Genomic DNA, 17,500 nt, shown 5'->3' on the forward strand with positions numbered 1-17,500 from the left:
ACACCAGTCACTACACCACTTACACACCAGTCACACCAGTCACTACACCACTTATACACCAGTCACACCAGTCACTACACCACTTATACACCAGTCACTACACCACTTACACACCAGTCACACCAGTCACTACACCACTTATACACCAGTCACTACACCACTTACACACCAGTCACACCAGTCACTACACCACTTATACACCAGTCACACCAGTCACTACACCACTTATACACCAGTCACTACACCACTTATACACCAGTCACACCAGTCACTACACCACTTATACACCAGTCACACCAGTCACTACACCACTTACACACCAGTCACTACACCACTTATACACCAGTCACTACACCACTTATACACCAGTCACACCAGTCACTACACCACTTACACACCAGTCACACCAGTCACTACACCACTTACACACCAGTCACTACACCACTTATACACCAATCACTACACCATTTATACACCAGTCACTACACCACTTATACACCAGTCACTACACCACTTATACACCAGTCACTACACCACTAACACACCAGTCACACCAGTCACTACACCACTTATACACCAGTCACTACACCACTTACACATCAGTCACTACACCATTTACACACCAGTCACTACACCACTTACACACCAGTCACTACACCACTTACACACCAGTCACTACACCACTAACACACCAGTCACACCAGTCACTACACCACTTATACACCAGTCACACCAGTCACTACACCACTTACACACCAGTCACTACACCACTAACACACCAGTCACACCAGTCACTACACCACTAACACACCAGTCACACCAGTCACTACACCACTTATACACCAGTCACTACACCACTTATACACCAGTCACTACACCACTTACACACCAGTCACACCAGTCACTACACCACTTATACACCAGTCACTACACCACTTATACACCAGTCACACCAGTCACTACACCACTTATACACCAGTCACTACACCACTTATACACCAGTCACACCAGTCACTACACCACTTATACACCAGTCACACCAGTCACTACACCACTTATACACCAGTCACACCAGTCACTACACCACTTATACACCAGTCACACCAGTCACTACACCACTTATACACCAGTCACACCAGTCACTACACCACTTATACACCAGTCACACCAGTCACTACACCACTTATACACCAGTCACACCAGTCACTACACCACTTATACACCAGTCACTACACCACTTATACACCAGTCACACCAGTCACTACACCACTTATACACCAGTCACTACACCACTTACACACCAATCACACCAGTCACTACACCACTAACACACCAGTCACTACACCACTTATACACCAGTCACTACACCACTTATACACCAGTCACTACACCACTTATACACCAGTCACACCAGTCACTACACCACTTATACACCAGTCACTACACCACTTACACACCAGTCACACCAGTCACTACACCACTTATACACCAGTCACACCAGTCACTACACCACTTATACACCAGTTACTACACCACTTACACACCAGTCACACCAGTCACTACACCACTTATACACCAGTCACTACACCACTTACACACCAGTCACACCAGTCACTACACCACTTATACACCAGTCACACCAGTCACTACACCACTTATACACCAGTCACTACACCACTTATACACCAGTCACACCAGTCACTACACCACTTATACACCAGTCACTACACCACTTATACACCAGTCACACCAGTCACTACACCACTTATACACCAGTCACTACACCACTTATACACCAGTCACACCAGTCACTACACCACTTATACACCAGTCACTACACCACTTATACACCAGTCACACCAGTCACTACACCACTTATACACCAGTCACACCAGTCACTACACCACTTATACACCAGTCACACCAGTCACTACACCACTTATACACCAGTCACTACACCACTTATACACCAGTCACACCAGTCACTACACCACTTATACACCAGTCACACCAGTCACTACACCACTTACACACCAGTCACTACACCACTTATACACCAGTCACTACACCACTTATACACCAGTCACACCAGTCACTACACCACTTACACACCAGTCACACCAGTCACTACACCATTTATACACCAGTCATTACACCACTTACACACCAGTCACACCAGTCACTACACCACTTATACACCAGTCACACCAGTCACTACACCACTTATACACCAGTCACTACACCACTTACACACCAGTCACTACACCACTTATACACCAATCACTACACCATTTATACACCAGTCACTACACCACTTATACACCAGTCACTACACCACTTATACACCAGTCACTACACCACTAACACACCAGTCACACCAGTCACTACACCACTTATACACCAGTCACTACACCACTTACACATCAGTCACTACACCATTTACACACCAGTCACTACACCACTTACACACCAGTCACTACACCACTTACACACCAGTCACTACACCACTAACACACCAGTCACAGCAGTCACTACACCACTTATACACCAGTCACTACACCACTTACACACCAGTCACACCAGTCACTACACCACTTACACACCAGTCACTACACCACTAACACACCAGTCACACCAGTCACTACACCACTAACACAGCAGTCACACCAGTCACTACACCACTAACACAGCAGTCACACCAGTCACTACACCACTAACACACCAGTCACACCAGTCACTACACCACTAACACAGCAGTCACACCAGTCACTACACCACTAACACAGCAGTCACACCAGTCACTACACCACTTACACACCAGTCACTACACCACTTATACACCAGTCACACCAGTCACTACACCACTTACACACCAGTCACTACACCACTTACACACCAGTCACTACACCACTTACACACCAGTCACACCAGTCACTACACCACTTATACACCAGTCACTACACCACTTACACACCAGTCACACCAGTCACTACACCACTTACACACCAGTCACTACACCACTTACACACCAGTCACTACACCACTTACACACCAGTCACACCAGTCACTACACCACTTATACACCAGTCACTACACCACTTACACACCAGTCACACCAGTCACTACACCACTAACACACCAGTCACTACACCACTTATACACCAGTCACTACACCACTTATACACCAGTCACTACACCACTAACACAGCAGTCTTTCACGCGAGTCTCTTCTTGTCTTTGCAGTGAATTAAGTAAACCCTTACTTCCAGTGGGAAGAGCTGGCATTTTGTTCTCAGAAATACTACACCTACTATGCAAGCAAATGGTGAGATTTGCATCTGCCCCTAATGCCAATTGTTGTCGTGGTCTGAGGGGTGACCAGAATTTTCCAGTTATATGATTGTACGTCGTTATTGTTCCTGAGATTATTATTTAGTTATATCCACATTAATTCTTTTAACAAGATAGACTTAGTTTTCCTCTGTTGTTGTGGGGGGGTTTTTTGTTTTGTTTTTATTTGTTCTGAGTAGATATACACATACCTTCAGGTTTTACTTCAAATGGAAAAAAAATAGTAGCCAAAAGCTGGTTGCTAATAAACGTTCCAAAAGCGCCATCCAGGAGCTCTGTGCTAAAGAATGCCACAGACCGCTCCGCGCTGTTTATGACCCTGCCCCTCGTCCGGGAGGGTGAGTCTGCACGTGCGGGGTCGTGACCTCTGCCCTCTTCCCTGCCCCCTTCCCTGCCCCAGAGCCATAGGAGAGTGGGAGGTTTGTGGAGGGAGGCTGGCCTGAACTGGAATGATTTCCTCTCAGAAGACCAGGAGCTGCAGAGCTTTATCTCGGAGCAGGTGAGCCTCTCTCCGCCACACACTCCGGACTGCTTTGCTTTTTACAGTTACCAGGGCAACAGCAACTGGACCTCTGCTTTATATCCCACGTTAAGGATAGACGTGCACCGATCAACAATAACATTAAAACCAGCTGCCTAATACTGCCGCCAGAACAGCTCTGCTCTGTGGAGGCGTGAACTCCAAAAGACCTCTGCAGGTGTCCTGTGGTGTCTGGCACCAAAACATTAACAGCAGATCCCTTAAGTCCGTTAAGTTGTGAGGTGAGGACTAGATTGGATGGATCGGACTTGGTTTTTCCAGCACATCCCACCGATGCTCAGTCGGATTGAGATTTGGGGAATTTTGAGGTCAAGTCCACACCTTGACCTCATGTTCCTCAAACAATTCCTGAAGTATTTTTGCAGTGTGGAATTGCACGTTATCCTGCTGAAAGAGGCTGTCGCCATGAAGGGGTGTACATGGGATGCTGTAATGTTCAGGTAGGTGGTCTCAAAGTAACATCCAGGACCCAGGCTTTCCCAGAAGGTCATTACCCAGAGCATTACATCGACCCCTACCGGCTTGCCTTCTTCCCATAGTGCACCCTGGTGCCATCTCTTCCCAAGGTTAGCGACACGCATGTGGCCAGCCATCCACATGAAGTAAAAGAAGTTCTGATTCCTCAGACCAGGCCACCTTCCCCAACTGCTCCGTGGTCCAATTCAGCTCAGTTCTTCTCACGTACCCACCGTAGGCACTGTTGGTGGTGGGCAGAGGTCAGCACGGGCGCTCTGACCAGTAAGCAGCTACGCAGCCCGATGCAGAGCTTTAGGATCCTTCTCCTTTCCATCATAGCCAGTGTTCCAGTTTTCAGTAGTTTATGGCGCAGTAGCTCAGTGGGATCAGACCAAAGGGGTTATCCTTTACCCCACACATGCGTCGCGAGCCTTGGGAACCCACGTCCCTGTCGCCCGTTCACCGGTTCTTCTTCCTTGGACCACTTTTGGTAGGTATTAACGGCTTCCCTTGTCGAAGCCACTCAGACCCCTTTATGCTTTCTCCTGCTTCTAACACGTCAACTTCGAGAACTGACTGTTGGCTTGCTGTCTAATATATCCCAGCCTTTGACAGCTGCCACTGTAGCGAGGTAATCAGTGTTATTCATGTCATGTCAGTGGTATTAACGGCATCACTGACTGGTGTACGCGTCGTCTCCCTGGGGATGTGGATTCAAAACCGAAATCTCATTTACTGAATGTACAGGCTTGGGTTTGTGGACCCTGACATGTTACTTGTTATTTCATTGCGGGTCGTAGTTCTGCTCCGAGCCTGTCTGAATGCTCAGTTTCCCTTTCGTCCCGTGTGTTCCAGAAGCTGCAGTTCACATTGTCTGATGTTTGCTCCGCCTCCTCTAAGACCCGCCTCTCCCCAGATGAGCTACACTTGCAGCTTGAGCACCTCCTACTGGAGGACATGGCCAGTGATGAGCAGATCTTCGACTGGGTGGAGGTGAAGTAGGGCCCACAACACACACACACACACTCAAACGCATCACAATACTTTTTTTTTTTTACTTTTTCTATTTTGCAAAACGCACAAACGTGTCATTAGAGTTTCTGTTACACCTTACGTGTCTTCTGATGCATCAGATATTTAACTGTTCGTAGAGTGTTGTAACAGGGTTTGTAAGCTGTGCTGTTCTGTGACCCCTCCCCTCCCTGCACACTCGCCACCAGCTTTTAAAAACATTTCCTAATTACACACACTTTGCAGGTGAACATTCAGACCCCATAGTGCATCTGTGGAACTGCGCAGTTCCATCATCCAGCTCTTCACTCCTGCCCTGACAACTAGACCACTAACTGACTAGATACTAGATATTGTTGACTGACTCCTGCACTGACACCGCCGTATGGAAAAACCTCTGCACCTCTGCTGGGTCTTGATGCACTCTTGCCTGGTCAGTGTGGTCAGAAAATGACCCATGGTGTTAAAGGAGGCCTAGGATACGACATGGGTGTTTCTAATAATATGGTCGGTGAGCATTATAGTACATGGGAAATTTAGACTGCTGAGTAGATAGTCGGCAAACGCAGAAAAAAATGCCGACCTCTTCTATAGGCTCGCGTCTTTTAATGTTTCCTGTCTTTCAGGCCAATTTGGATGCGTCTCAGATGAGCTCCACGGCATTCCTCAGAGCGATCACGACTGCGGTATGCAAGGCGGCGGTTAAAGGTGAGCAAGGTCATTGTGCTGACAGAACCTCCCGATGGGTCAGGACAGTGGGGTCTGGTCCATTCTTCAGCCTGCTTTAAACGCTCCTCTTCCTCATGAGTTTGGTGTGTTTTACAGCCCACGGCCCTTCTGACTTTTAAGTCCGTGCGCAAACCATACCTCGTTAGGATGCTGAACAATGGGGTTGCCAGATATATCGTTTGTTAATCAATAACATGATGGTGGCTTGAGGTGCTGATAACACAGAAGGCTGGAACATGCAAACGAACCCTCTATCAATATGTAAATGAGTCCTCCACTGTGACGAATCTTGGCACTCGCATTTAACACGCATGCATTGGAAGCCAATTGAAATGTATAGTAATGTAATTGCACTACATCATTAGTGTCCATATAGTGCTTCCCTAGTTGGATGATCGTACAAAGTACTTCTGTAAATCACTCTGGATAAGAGTGTCTGCTAAATACCGTAAATGTATCCAGTACTGGTCTCTGGTCTGCCGCCTGCCCATACACTGCCTGTAGGGGGTGCTGTTATACGTTGATAACTGCTTCCCGTGGGTTTTCTCCGACTGGGCAGATGAAAACACCTCCTGCAGAGTGGACACAGGTGCCATTCGGAAGCGCCTGCCCGTGTTACACAAGTACCTGAACTCTGACACGGAGCGACAGTTACAGGCGCTTTATGCGCTGCAAGCTTTAATAGTGGCCTTGAACCAACCACCCAGTAAGTGTTCGCATCTCACTTCACTGTGCATAAGGTGAGAGGATGTTATTATTGTAGCGGGGGGGTCTCTCTTTTTTTTTTAAACGTACTTGGTGTCCCTGCAAGTTGTAAGCACATAGCAGCTTACTTGAAGTGATTAGAAGCTGCAGACTCACTCCCTCCCTCGACTTTGGCAGATTTGCTGCGGATGTTCTTTGACTGCCTCTACGACGAGGACGTGATTTCAGAGGACGCCTTCTACCAGTGGGAATCGAGCACAGACCCGGCGGAGCAGCAGGGGAAGACTCCAGCGCTCAACTCCGTCATGGCCTTCTTCACCTGGCTGCGCGAAGCGGACGAGGAGTCCGAAGACAATTGAGCCCTGGAGGCACGCTGCCGGGATACGTTCAAACTCTACATCCTCGTAACTCGGGACAAACTAGTTAGCCACATGCCCCCCCTGGTGGCCAGACACAGACACAGACGCGGTAGTGGCTGACTTTAACGCGGTACGACTTCGGAAAGCTCCGTAAAGTTGTGTTCGCATTCCTGTGCCAGGAATGGCTGAGCAGTAGAACCGTGTATCAAATATAGAAAATATTTTTTTCATTTTAAAAATCAACATTTTCTTGTTCCTTTTGTTACTTTTAAGGAAAAGAATTAAAAGAAATAGGTCCTGAATTCGTTAATTTATTATTTTTTTAAAAGACTGCAAATATGGGAGTCTATTTAAAATTTGCAGGTGCTCATGATAAGAGCATTGATAGAAATAACAAAATAAATAATTATCTTAATAATAATGATTATTAAGAAATATGTAATTAGCCTACAATTTGTCTGGCTTGCATCTGTGTTGAAGAGAAGGGAAAGGTTTAGTATGAATGGCAAGAGACAGAAGAAACCGACTGTTTGGTACCTCTGTGCTCAGGTCTCAGGTTCTCTGGAGTGGGACCAGTGACTGTTTCTGTTGCTCCGTCTTGCTCATTGTGGAAAGTGGTTAATTTCCCCCCCCCCAAAAAAAAGAAGGAACGGAAAGGACTCGCAAATAAGAGAAACTTCCTACAAACGACAAAATGAGTTGCGTTCTGAGATCAATGATGCAAACACTACAAATGCAAGTCGAAACAATGGCAAGGTTGCCCTGTGTGCTTGTAATAAAGACCTAGAGAAGAAAGCTTGTAAAGCTTGTAAATACATTAAAGACTGTAAAAGATATTTAAAAAAAGAACACTGTGTTTGTCTTTTGGTGAACAGAAGATGCGGTTTGCTTGCTTTCGTCTTGTGATTTTTTTTTTTATTATTTTTTTTTTTTTACGTAAGGTCTCTATCTTTTCGCTAACGACAGAACCGCGTTAATGGATTTTTCTGGCAGCGGGTAGGGAATGAAGACAGCAGTGGTCTGTCTATTCGTAGATATTTTCCCAATTTTGATTTCTCTCAATTTTCTCGTGTAGAAGGCTTGAGAAACTATACAATACAATCAGACCATGTGTATTGCTATCTAAAGTCCTAAAACACAGCTAGCTAATCTAATGCTAATGGTCTTACGTAGTTATACTATACCATGCTATAGTTTATGCACAATAATATGTGTATATTTTAAAATATCTTGCGAGTAAAATTTTGTCTGAACTAGCTAGCTAGCTACAACACTAACAGACGTGACTTTTAACTTGGAAGCAAGCTACAACATTAAAAGGACGTGACTTTTAACTTGTAAGATAGCTGAAACCAGCTAACTTCCGCTAACTCAATACCGCGGTAGCTAGCCAGCTATAACACTAACAGACGTGACTTTTAACTTGCAAGCTAGTTACAACACTAACGGACGTGACTTTTAACTTGTAAGATAGCTACAACACTAACGGACGTGACTTAACTTTTAAGCAAGCTAAAGCTAGCTAACTTCCGCTAACCCAATACCGCGATAGCTAGGTTAGCTAGCGTTAGGTGCTTGGTGGCGGTCCGTAAACCTTTTGTGAGAGGCGCGTTGCTAACTCTGGTAAGTCTTTCGGTTTTCGCTTTTGCGAAACCCTGAATAGTTTTCGTATCACCAGTGTGACTGAAGACAGTTAATTTACCCAAGCAGGTTAGCTTAACTGTGTGTGTATGCGCGCCTATTAGTTCGGTAAAAATTAACTTAAGGCTTCTTAATATGGGCTTTACCTTTCGTGTAGTTAGCAGCTAGCGCTAGCTCAGGTTAGCGTGTCTGTTTGAGGTTGTCCACGCTGAAGTATTCATCGGAAACTCAAACACTGTAAAGTACATTTCCCCCGAAATGTTAGTTAACAGCTCGTGTAATTGGAGCGATATTTTACCGCTATATTTGCATTATTTATTATTATTGTTATTATTATTGTTGTTGTTGTTTTTATTCAACGTGTTCAAACAGGAGAGATGTATCGCCCCAAACCGACCTTAAAAGACCGACAGCACCTGTACAAGTTGATCATCAGCCAGTTGCTGTACGACGGCTACACCAACATCGCCAACAGCCTCATTAATGAAGTGAAGCCCCAGAGCGTCGTGTCCCCGTCCGAGCAACTTATGCAGCTCGCCAAGATCGGTAAGGGTCGAGTCTCACGGTTGCAAGCCCTGGAGCAGCAGTGAATCTGGTTACATGGATAGTGTGCTACAGAACCCGGCGCTGTGTACCCACAGGGATGGAGAACGACGACAGTGCTGTCCAGTACGCCATTGGGCGCTCCGACACAGTGGCCCCCGGCGTGGGCATCGACCTGGAGTTCGACGCCGACGTGCAGACCATGTCGCCAGAAGCGTCGGAGTATGAGACCTGCTACGTGACATCTCATAAGGGTCCTTGTCGCGTGGCCACGTACAGCCGAGATGGGCAGCTCATCGCCACTGGCTCCGCCGATGCATCCATTAAGATCCTGGACACAGAGCGCATGCTGGCTAAGAGTGCCATGCCCCTGGAAGTGAGCATAGAGAACAAACACACACACTCGAGTAGAGCCGCACTAGTGAAAGCTAGATTATAATTTGGTCAGTGTCTCCAGGGACACGATTGAGTGTGTTGTGGACCCTAAGGATAATGGTAATTCCCGACATATTCCGTGTGTGCAGTCATCACATTCCCAATCAATCTTCCTGTTATTAATAAACACTGCCCTAGAAGGGTCGCAGAAGGTACCGTCCATTATCTTTATAGTGATGCATATGATGTAGAAGACTGTGATTTATGCAAATGAGGCCTCAAATTCACAATACGTAACGCGTGTAACCATAGTATAGCGTTTTGTCCAAACCACGCTGAAACGTTGGAATGGCTGAGCATTTTCCAGTGCAGTACATGCGGGTCTGTGGTTGTGATCCCGACAGGTGATGATGAACGAGACAGCACAGCAGAACATGGAGAACCACCCGGTGATCCGAACCCTGTACGACCACGTGGACGAGGTCACGTGCCTGGCATTCCATCCCACAGAACAGATCCTGGCGTCAGGCTCCCGTGATTACACTCTCAAACTGTTTGACTACTCCAAGCCGTCAGCCAAAAGAGCTTTCAAACACATCCAGGTAGTACCTTGCACCAGACACGGTGCATGTTTGTACGAGGTTCCTTTGAAACCGGCATATTTCACCTAGAAACGATACTGCCGTCTAGAAAACAGACCCATGTTGTGATAGCAATGTAGAGATAAGAGACATTCCTATTGAAATCACCTCACTTTAGCCTGGAGTTATTCGGCGTGCCGAGCGATCCTGGTCCATGCGTTGGTCCGCCCCGCTCTGCAGTGCGGGTCTTTTCATCAGAGGTGTGAGATACGAGCAGAATCTCCTTCCCTTCCCTCTCTCCACAGGAAGCGGAAATGCTGCGATCCATCTCCTTCCACCCGTCGGGAGATTTCCTGCTGGTGGGCACCCAGCACCCCACACTGCGGCTGTACGATGTCAACACCTTCCAATGCTTTGTGTCTTGCAACCCACTGGACCAGCACACCGACACCATCTGCGGCGTGAGCTACAACCCCAGCGCCAACAGCTACGTCACCTGCAGCAAGGACGGCAGCATCAAGCTGTGGGACGGCGTCTCCAACCGCTGCGTGGCCACGTTCGAGAAGGCGCACGACGGGGCCGAGGTGTGCTCGGCCGTCTTCTCCAAAAACTCCAAGTACATCCTGTCCAGCGGGAAGGACTCGGTGGCCAAGCTGTGGGAGATCTCCACCGGACGCACGCTGGTCAAATACACAGGTGAGAGGACTGAACCCGATGCGTGAACGAGGGGAGAGAAATGAATACATTCACAGGTGAGAGGAGGAGTGTTGAGGCGTGCTGAGGCGCCGGGGACAAGCGTGCGCAAGACCTTCAGCGTAATCTGCCACAAATGGGGCATTTTATGGAAGAGACACATCTGCTCTCTGCTCTGACCGTTTGTGCCATTACGTAATCATTTAGTTTGAAAAATATGGTTTAAAAACACATTTCTGCTTTTTATGGACATCATAGAAATGTTCAGCACTTTTCTGCTGAATTTTTGATTGGTGCGAGCTCTGGTTTGTTTATGGTTGTGGACGTTTATTTTGTTACTTTGTATTAAGGTATTTACTGTTGTGTGAAATTGTTTACAGAACTCAGCATCAGGCATCTGTTGGCAGTACCAGAGCAGGCCACAGCTGTAGCTTTAGCCATAGCTGTAGTCCTAGCTCTAGCTTTAGCTGTAGTTGTGGTTGTAGCTGTAGTCTTGGCCCTAGCTAAGCTGTGCTGGGCTGTGTCGCCGCCTAAACGCATTGTTTTCTTTTCCGCGCAGGGGCAGGGCTGAGTGGCCGCCAGACCCACCGCACACAGGGCGTGTTCAACCACACAGAGGACTACGTGCTGCTCCCGGACGAGCGTACAGTCAGCCTGTGCTGCTGGGACTCGCGCACCGCAGAGAGAAAAAACCTGCTCTCGCTTGGACACAACAATATCGTGCGCTGCATCGTGCATTCGCCCACCAACCCCGGCTTCATGACCTGCAGCGATGACTTCCGTGCCCGGTTTTGGTACCGCCGCACCACCACGGACTAAGGAGCACACACGCTCCGTGCGGCTAAGAGTGGAGGGTCCCGTTGGTTTTATTTTTCCAGCAGCTGTCTTCAGGACCCTGCCACTGGTCATCTGAGTCATCTCAAGAGCCGGCGGTGTCCTCTGAGACATCAGGAGGGTTCGGTTAACCCTGCTCTGATCGCCATGCCTGAACATTCCCCTAGAGGTCACGGTTTTACCATGAGGACTTGGCAGAGGTGTCTCGTCATGGTGTTGAGCTCAACTTTCTTCAGTTTCAGTATGGCCGTGCTGGGGATTTTGAGCTTAATAAAGTTGCGTAGTCTGTATAGGTGGAAAGACAGTTTCTCTTTTTTTAAAAATACTTTTTGCATATTTGAAAAGAGCACAGGGAATGGTGATCTGTGAGTGACGCATGTGGTGTGTTCTCAGTTCATGATTTAGTACCTTGTTTGGTTTGTTGTTTTTGTGGTTTTATTTTCATAAATAAATTGAAAATAACTTTTGCCACTTTGTTTCATAATGTGTATGCTAAACAGACAGTTTCCTTGAACTTTCAAAAATAATTTAACTGAAGGAACAACTATTAGCAGTCAGTTAAACTGATCTTTTAAAAATGTTTTAAAAAAACAATCAATTTTTCTTGTGCTGCATTTCTGTTGGTTAACTACAAGTCTAAACCTTTTCATTACTAGTAGTGTCAAATAACTTTTGAACAGAAAATAATACTAAAAAACCCAACTTCAAGGACTATTATTAAATATTAAAGATTAGTATATATCTTGGGGACAAAGCAATTGCAGTAAATACAGTTAAAGATTTTATATACTGTTTAAACACACTGCAAGCCCTTAAATATCAGGCTACATATTAAACTATCACCGTGTACACTCATGACCCATTTTAATAGACACGTATACCTCGTATCTTCACTACACCTGCAACCCTGTGGGCATGTGCTATTGGGACCCTAGGACCCTGGCTGAAGAGATATTAACAGACTGTGTGTGTGTGTGTGTGTGTGTGTGCACAAATAATGCTAAATCTACCAATTCAGAAGCATTTAAAATATTTCATTCATACTTCCTCACATAACATGTTCTTGAGCTTCACAGGCAGAGTTGAACAATTTTCTTTTATTACAATCAATTTAATTTCAGATCTGCTTGAGATCTGAAACTCTCATGGTGTTTCCTGCCGCTTATGAGACCAATACCATGGAAAGCACTGTAACCTGGTTCTCTGTCACTGCCACAGTGTTAAGACGCTGTGGTTCTCCGTAGTGCATGTGTTCTGTACCTCTGAAGCATGCACACATGTATGAGGCTCCAGGATGTCATGCAATAGATGTGAAGCAGAGTTAATCTATGTTCCGAGCTCAGAGCCGACGCGCAGACCTGTTGTAAATGAATCATCACTAACCAGCTTTATGTGGTTTAGAGTTTTAGGAAGGAAACAAAGTAAGTGGGCCACTATTTTGATGCCCCTTACAACCTGGAAATAAGTGCTATTGTTCACAAATAAAAGATTTTGTAGAAGATTAGATACAATATGGTATATATCATAGCCAGAGCACCTATGCTTCGAGCTGGTCATAGTGTGAAGGGTTTATTCTAGAGAAGCATACAGGCTGAGCTCTAATTGCCATTGAATGGTTAGAATAACTTTTGCTCTCAGTGCCTTGAAAATGAATGAATTCATTCTACCAGGCGTCTACCCAACTGAACGTTGATTTTCTCAGGAAACAGCTTGCAAGAAAGGTTTTATTACTACATCTATCTTTAACATTAAAACTCGAGGGCATTCCTGTCTAATTAGATGTAGCCGTGGGGAATTTTGAACCTTAAAGCAGTTTCAAGGTCCTCATTTGTTCACACTGTGTTCAGTCCTCTTTACGTGGAGCTGCTAACCACAGATGTTCTCAGTACAGATATGTTCTGGAAATGTATGGGTGTTTTGGATGTTTGTTGGTGTCATAGAAAATACTATTTAGTATGGAATATTTTCAACAAAGAATCCTAATTGTGATTCAGAAATTCAAAAGGTTTTTATTATCATTTCAGCTAAATACAAGTACACAGCAAAAACAAAACAATGTTCCTCCCGGACCATGGTGCAACAGACAGCACTCTATGTCATTTGAACAGTCATGATGATGCTTTATGGATGAATTGTCAGGGGTGCTTTTGTTTTGTCAGGAAACACCACGTTGAAAAGTGTGTCAAATCTCTCCTAATATCTGCTGGTACCATCTGTCAAAGGCTCGCCTCCATCATGGTCCTTCTCAAAACTCTGCTGGAGAGTCAATGCTTTCAAAACAAATAATCTCCGAGCAGACAGTGAAAGAAAGAAGAGTAGAAAGAAAGAGAGAGAAGACTAAAGAAACTGGAAAAGTACATACCCTGGAAAGTAAATATATTAGTTAAAATGATTTTATATATATCTTAAATTAAAAAAAGAAAAAAAAAAAAAAAACAACATCCCGTTTTATTTCGAAGAAAAAAGTGGTAAGCAGACCCTAAAGCGATCCCGGCCACAAGTTCTTTTTTTTTTTCAGAAAAGAAAAGAAAAATGGGGTGTAACACATCGAATGGGGTGGGGTTAGCCTTGGAGGAGCGTTGTGATTGGCTGAAAGCTATGGCAGGCAGCACATATGCTATGTCTGTGTACTTCTTCCCAACCCCTCATTGTAAAGTGTGTCAGACCCTAAGTCAGTTCAGGCGATGTGTGAGAGAGTCAGCTATTCGGATCTCTTTTTAAAAAACGATTATTTCTGAGTGAATAAAAAGTTGAAAGAGAAGTGTATTACTGGCGCAATAGTCCTCAGAATTCACAGCACGTGGCTACAGCCACTGTCATGCACGGTTAAGTGTGGCTGTGGGCTATAAATGGACCTTTGACTGGAATTTATTTCACTCTTGTAATCAGAGGTTTGTCATGGAGGTAAGAATTTAATTCTTAGATGGTTCGTCTGTCACATCAAGTATTTCCTGCTTATATTGCTGTAGAGCTAGTCTTTACTATTTTACTAATCTTTACTACTTTAATTATTGTTGTTGTTGTTGGTGTTATATACAAAGCCCCAAGGTTTGGTGTGTTCCTCGGTTACTAATATATCTTTATGGGGCTTACTTTCACCATGGCTCTTCAGCTGCTGGGGCAGCAGTCAAAGATGTTGTCAGCTCCTTCTCCTATTTTCATACACTCCATGACCTCCTTTCAAACCCCCCCCCCCCCAAGACACACACACACACACACACACACACACACACACACACACACACACACACGCACACATACACACACACACACACATACACACGCACACACACACACACACACGCACACACGCACACACATACACCCCCACCACACCAGCCTTGTTTAGACCCCATACTCGCCTTGCCGTGTGCTCCGTGTAACATGATACCTCCCACCCTGCCAGAGATGGAAAGAAGGGATGAGAGAGAAAGAGCGAGTTGAGAACGAGAGAAAGAGCGAGTTGAGAACGAGACGTCAATGGGGGGGCTTTAGCTCGCTTTGCTCTGGACCCCGTGAGGTCAACTTGCAGATGAGGGGAAGGAACACGTCGATTGCTCTGAGCTCTGCATGCCGCTGTGGCTATTCTGAGGCACAAGGAGAAGTAGCCTCTGAAAACTGAAAAAATGTTGTCACTTACTGATGAACATTGAAGTTGAGAAAGTAGTCTCTTTCTCACCATGATGTAGAATGATTCATTGTGTTGACTTATTAAAGCTGTCAGTGTTGATTTTTCAGTGCAACTGTTGCAACATTTTAAAAATTATTTATAATAGTAAGATCTGTTAGGGAGATCTATCAGATTTTAAACATTTCTCGACTGATTTCAGTGTTTTCGTATTATTAACACAAATTTTCTTCATGTAATACATCAAAATCAACTTCACACCAGTCAGTCTTAAATTCCCTCTCACAAACGAAACACAAACAAAGAGGTTGAACATTCTTCTCATGAAGTTTTCAGCAGCCAAGGAGATGATTTCTGTCTGAGCAGATTCCTATATAGATGTCTGCGTACCCACGTCTGTCTCGTGTGTGTGTGTCCAGTCACACTGGCAGGCTGAGCTTCTTGCCAGCCTGACTGGACAGAGCTGGATGAAGTAGTGTGGATTTGTAGGAAGGTTTTCATGAAGAATGATGCAGGATTAATCCATCAGAACTCAATCCACATCTCCTCAGAAGGGCAGACTGCGCAGATTAGAGCTTTTTTTTGTTTGGTTTCCTTCACTTGATCAGAGAAGTGAACGTTTTTGTTATTACTGAGTTTAAACTGTTACTGTTATTAAAATCACTTTGTCTGTGTCAATGTGGTACAAACTAGGACTGACAAGGTCTGGTTTCTTGTGATTCCTGTTTCAAGGGGTTACTGGAATCACAACGTTTACATTCTGATTGCCACAGATTTTCAATTTTATCCAATGTAACGTCCAAGTGGCCAACCAGTAAATTACCAGTGAATACAGAATTCAGAACCATATCTGAATGCTTCTGCCTATTTCAACATGGGTAATATTTCAGAAGAAATGTGTCATTTGATGTACCAGGGCAGTGTTTTTCTTGATAGTCATGTAGTCGCTGAGATGTTATGAAATGTTCCTGTGTCTTTCTCTGAGGACATCAGTGTCTGGCCAGTCAGCCAGCTTTTGGTTTGGATGATTATTGAAGAGGATTCTCAAGGCTAAACCACATGGCTTCCTGAGTTGCCTCATTCCTTCCACATTGCTGCAGTTAGTTCTCAGTTTGGTTTGTGTGACACCTTTTCAAACAAACATTGTCATAAGAGCTGCTCAATAGCGATCTGAGTGTAGACCCCTAATTCTCGAGGCAGCGTTGACAGTGACAATGGTGGATGCCCTTTGTCTGTGTGGGGAAGTCACGTTGCATCACACACAGCGGGGACACACACCGGGGGCACACAGCGGGGACACACAGCGGGGACACACAGCGGGGACACACAGCAGGGACATACACCGGGGACACACAGCGGGGGCACGTCCTTCTCAGTGGTGTCCCATAAAGGGCTGATTAAATGTAAATAACAAAAAGTCACCAAATCTATGCAACTGTGGATCCGATCAGTGTGTGGTTCCGTGCCGAGCTCTAAGCAGTTATGTTTGGGCTTCTTTTACATGTCGCTGTGGTTGTGCAAGAAACATGCTCTGGGTTTAGCTTAATGATAAGGATAAGTGAGTGTTAAATAATAACACTATTTGTGATTTCTCAATTCTAGGTTTGTAAATCCCCAACCAGCCTGGCAGGTCTTCATCTGCCACCGCATTGTGGTTTTTCATTCACACACTCACACACACACACACACACACACACACGAGTGGACTGTATAGCTGTTGAGGGTTGTAGAATGGCTGTGTGCCACTCCGCATCTCTGAGAAACGGCTGTCTTTTGTCATGAACCTTTCTCAGTAAGGTTAGAGAAAGGTCTGCTGATTTGGTTTGGGTCCGGCCTCGCTGGGTAAACACGTTTGACCAGCCGCGCTGAGACATTGATTTCCATTTATTACAGAGACTTTGGGGTCTCAGCCGTCTGAGATAGGCAGCGATGTTCTCAATGGAGGGGATTAAACACGTTCCAAGTTGGATATTTTCGTTTGTTTGGTTTCTTCTTAGATAAGGAGAGAAATGCTCTCTCCTGCAGTGAGACACCAGTGGCTGACATGTTATGC

At 45.4% G+C, this 17,500-nt stretch overlaps 3 protein-coding genes across 13 annotated transcripts in view; all 3 read left to right on the top strand.

Annotated features, from left to right (window-relative positions):
- eif4g3a (eukaryotic translation initiation factor 4 gamma, 3a) overlaps positions 1-7,784 on the top strand; it is a 43,138-nt gene extending 35,354 nt beyond the window's left edge. For all 10 annotated transcript variants that reach the window (XM_035520194.2, XM_035520196.2, XM_035520198.2 and 7 more), the window contains 6 exons: positions 3,244-3,325; positions 3,752-3,850; positions 5,204-5,341; positions 5,986-6,067; positions 6,648-6,794; positions 6,971-7,784. In XM_035520194.2, the coding sequence (XP_035376087.2) occupies positions 3,244-3,325; positions 3,752-3,850; positions 5,204-5,341; positions 5,986-6,067; positions 6,648-6,794; positions 6,971-7,152 (730 nt within the window). In that variant the 3' untranslated portion in view covers positions 7,153-7,784. The remainder of the gene's footprint in view (positions 1-3,243; positions 3,326-3,751; positions 3,851-5,203; positions 5,342-5,985; positions 6,068-6,647; positions 6,795-6,970) is intronic.
- Positions 7,785-8,634: 850 nt separating this feature from the next.
- Positions 8,635-12,286, top strand: cstf1 (cleavage stimulation factor, 3' pre-RNA, subunit 1). Of its 2 annotated transcripts, none has more exons than XM_027025335.3 (6): positions 8,635-8,775; positions 9,166-9,339; positions 9,435-9,712; positions 10,116-10,313; positions 10,598-10,988; positions 11,545-12,286. In XM_027025335.3, the coding sequence occupies exons 2-6, from the start codon at positions 9,171-9,173 to the stop codon at positions 11,802-11,804; spliced, it is 1,296 nt and encodes a 431-aa protein (XP_026881136.1). In that variant the 5' UTR covers positions 8,635-8,775; positions 9,166-9,170; the 3' UTR covers positions 11,805-12,286. The 2 variants fall into 2 exon arrangements, with proteins under 2 accessions (XP_026881136.1, XP_026881145.1); XM_027025344.3 differs by having other exon boundaries at positions 8,674-9,053.
- A 2,198-nt stretch (positions 12,287-14,484) lies between these two features.
- The window catches only part of cass4 (Cas scaffold protein family member 4), an 11,793-nt gene continuing 8,777 nt past the window's right edge, over positions 14,485-17,500 (top strand). Inside the window, exon 1 of the mRNA XM_035520306.2 lies at positions 14,485-14,723. Coding sequence (XP_035376199.2) covers positions 14,718-14,723 — 6 coding nt within the window. The 5' untranslated portion in view covers positions 14,485-14,717. The remainder of the gene's footprint in view (positions 14,724-17,500) is intronic.

This window comes from Electrophorus electricus, chromosome 22, assembly GCF_041902795.1.
Source record: "Electrophorus electricus isolate QZ-2024a chromosome 22, ASM4190279v1, whole genome shotgun sequence".
Taxonomy (NCBI): Eukaryota; Metazoa; Chordata; class Actinopteri; order Gymnotiformes; family Gymnotidae; genus Electrophorus; species Electrophorus electricus.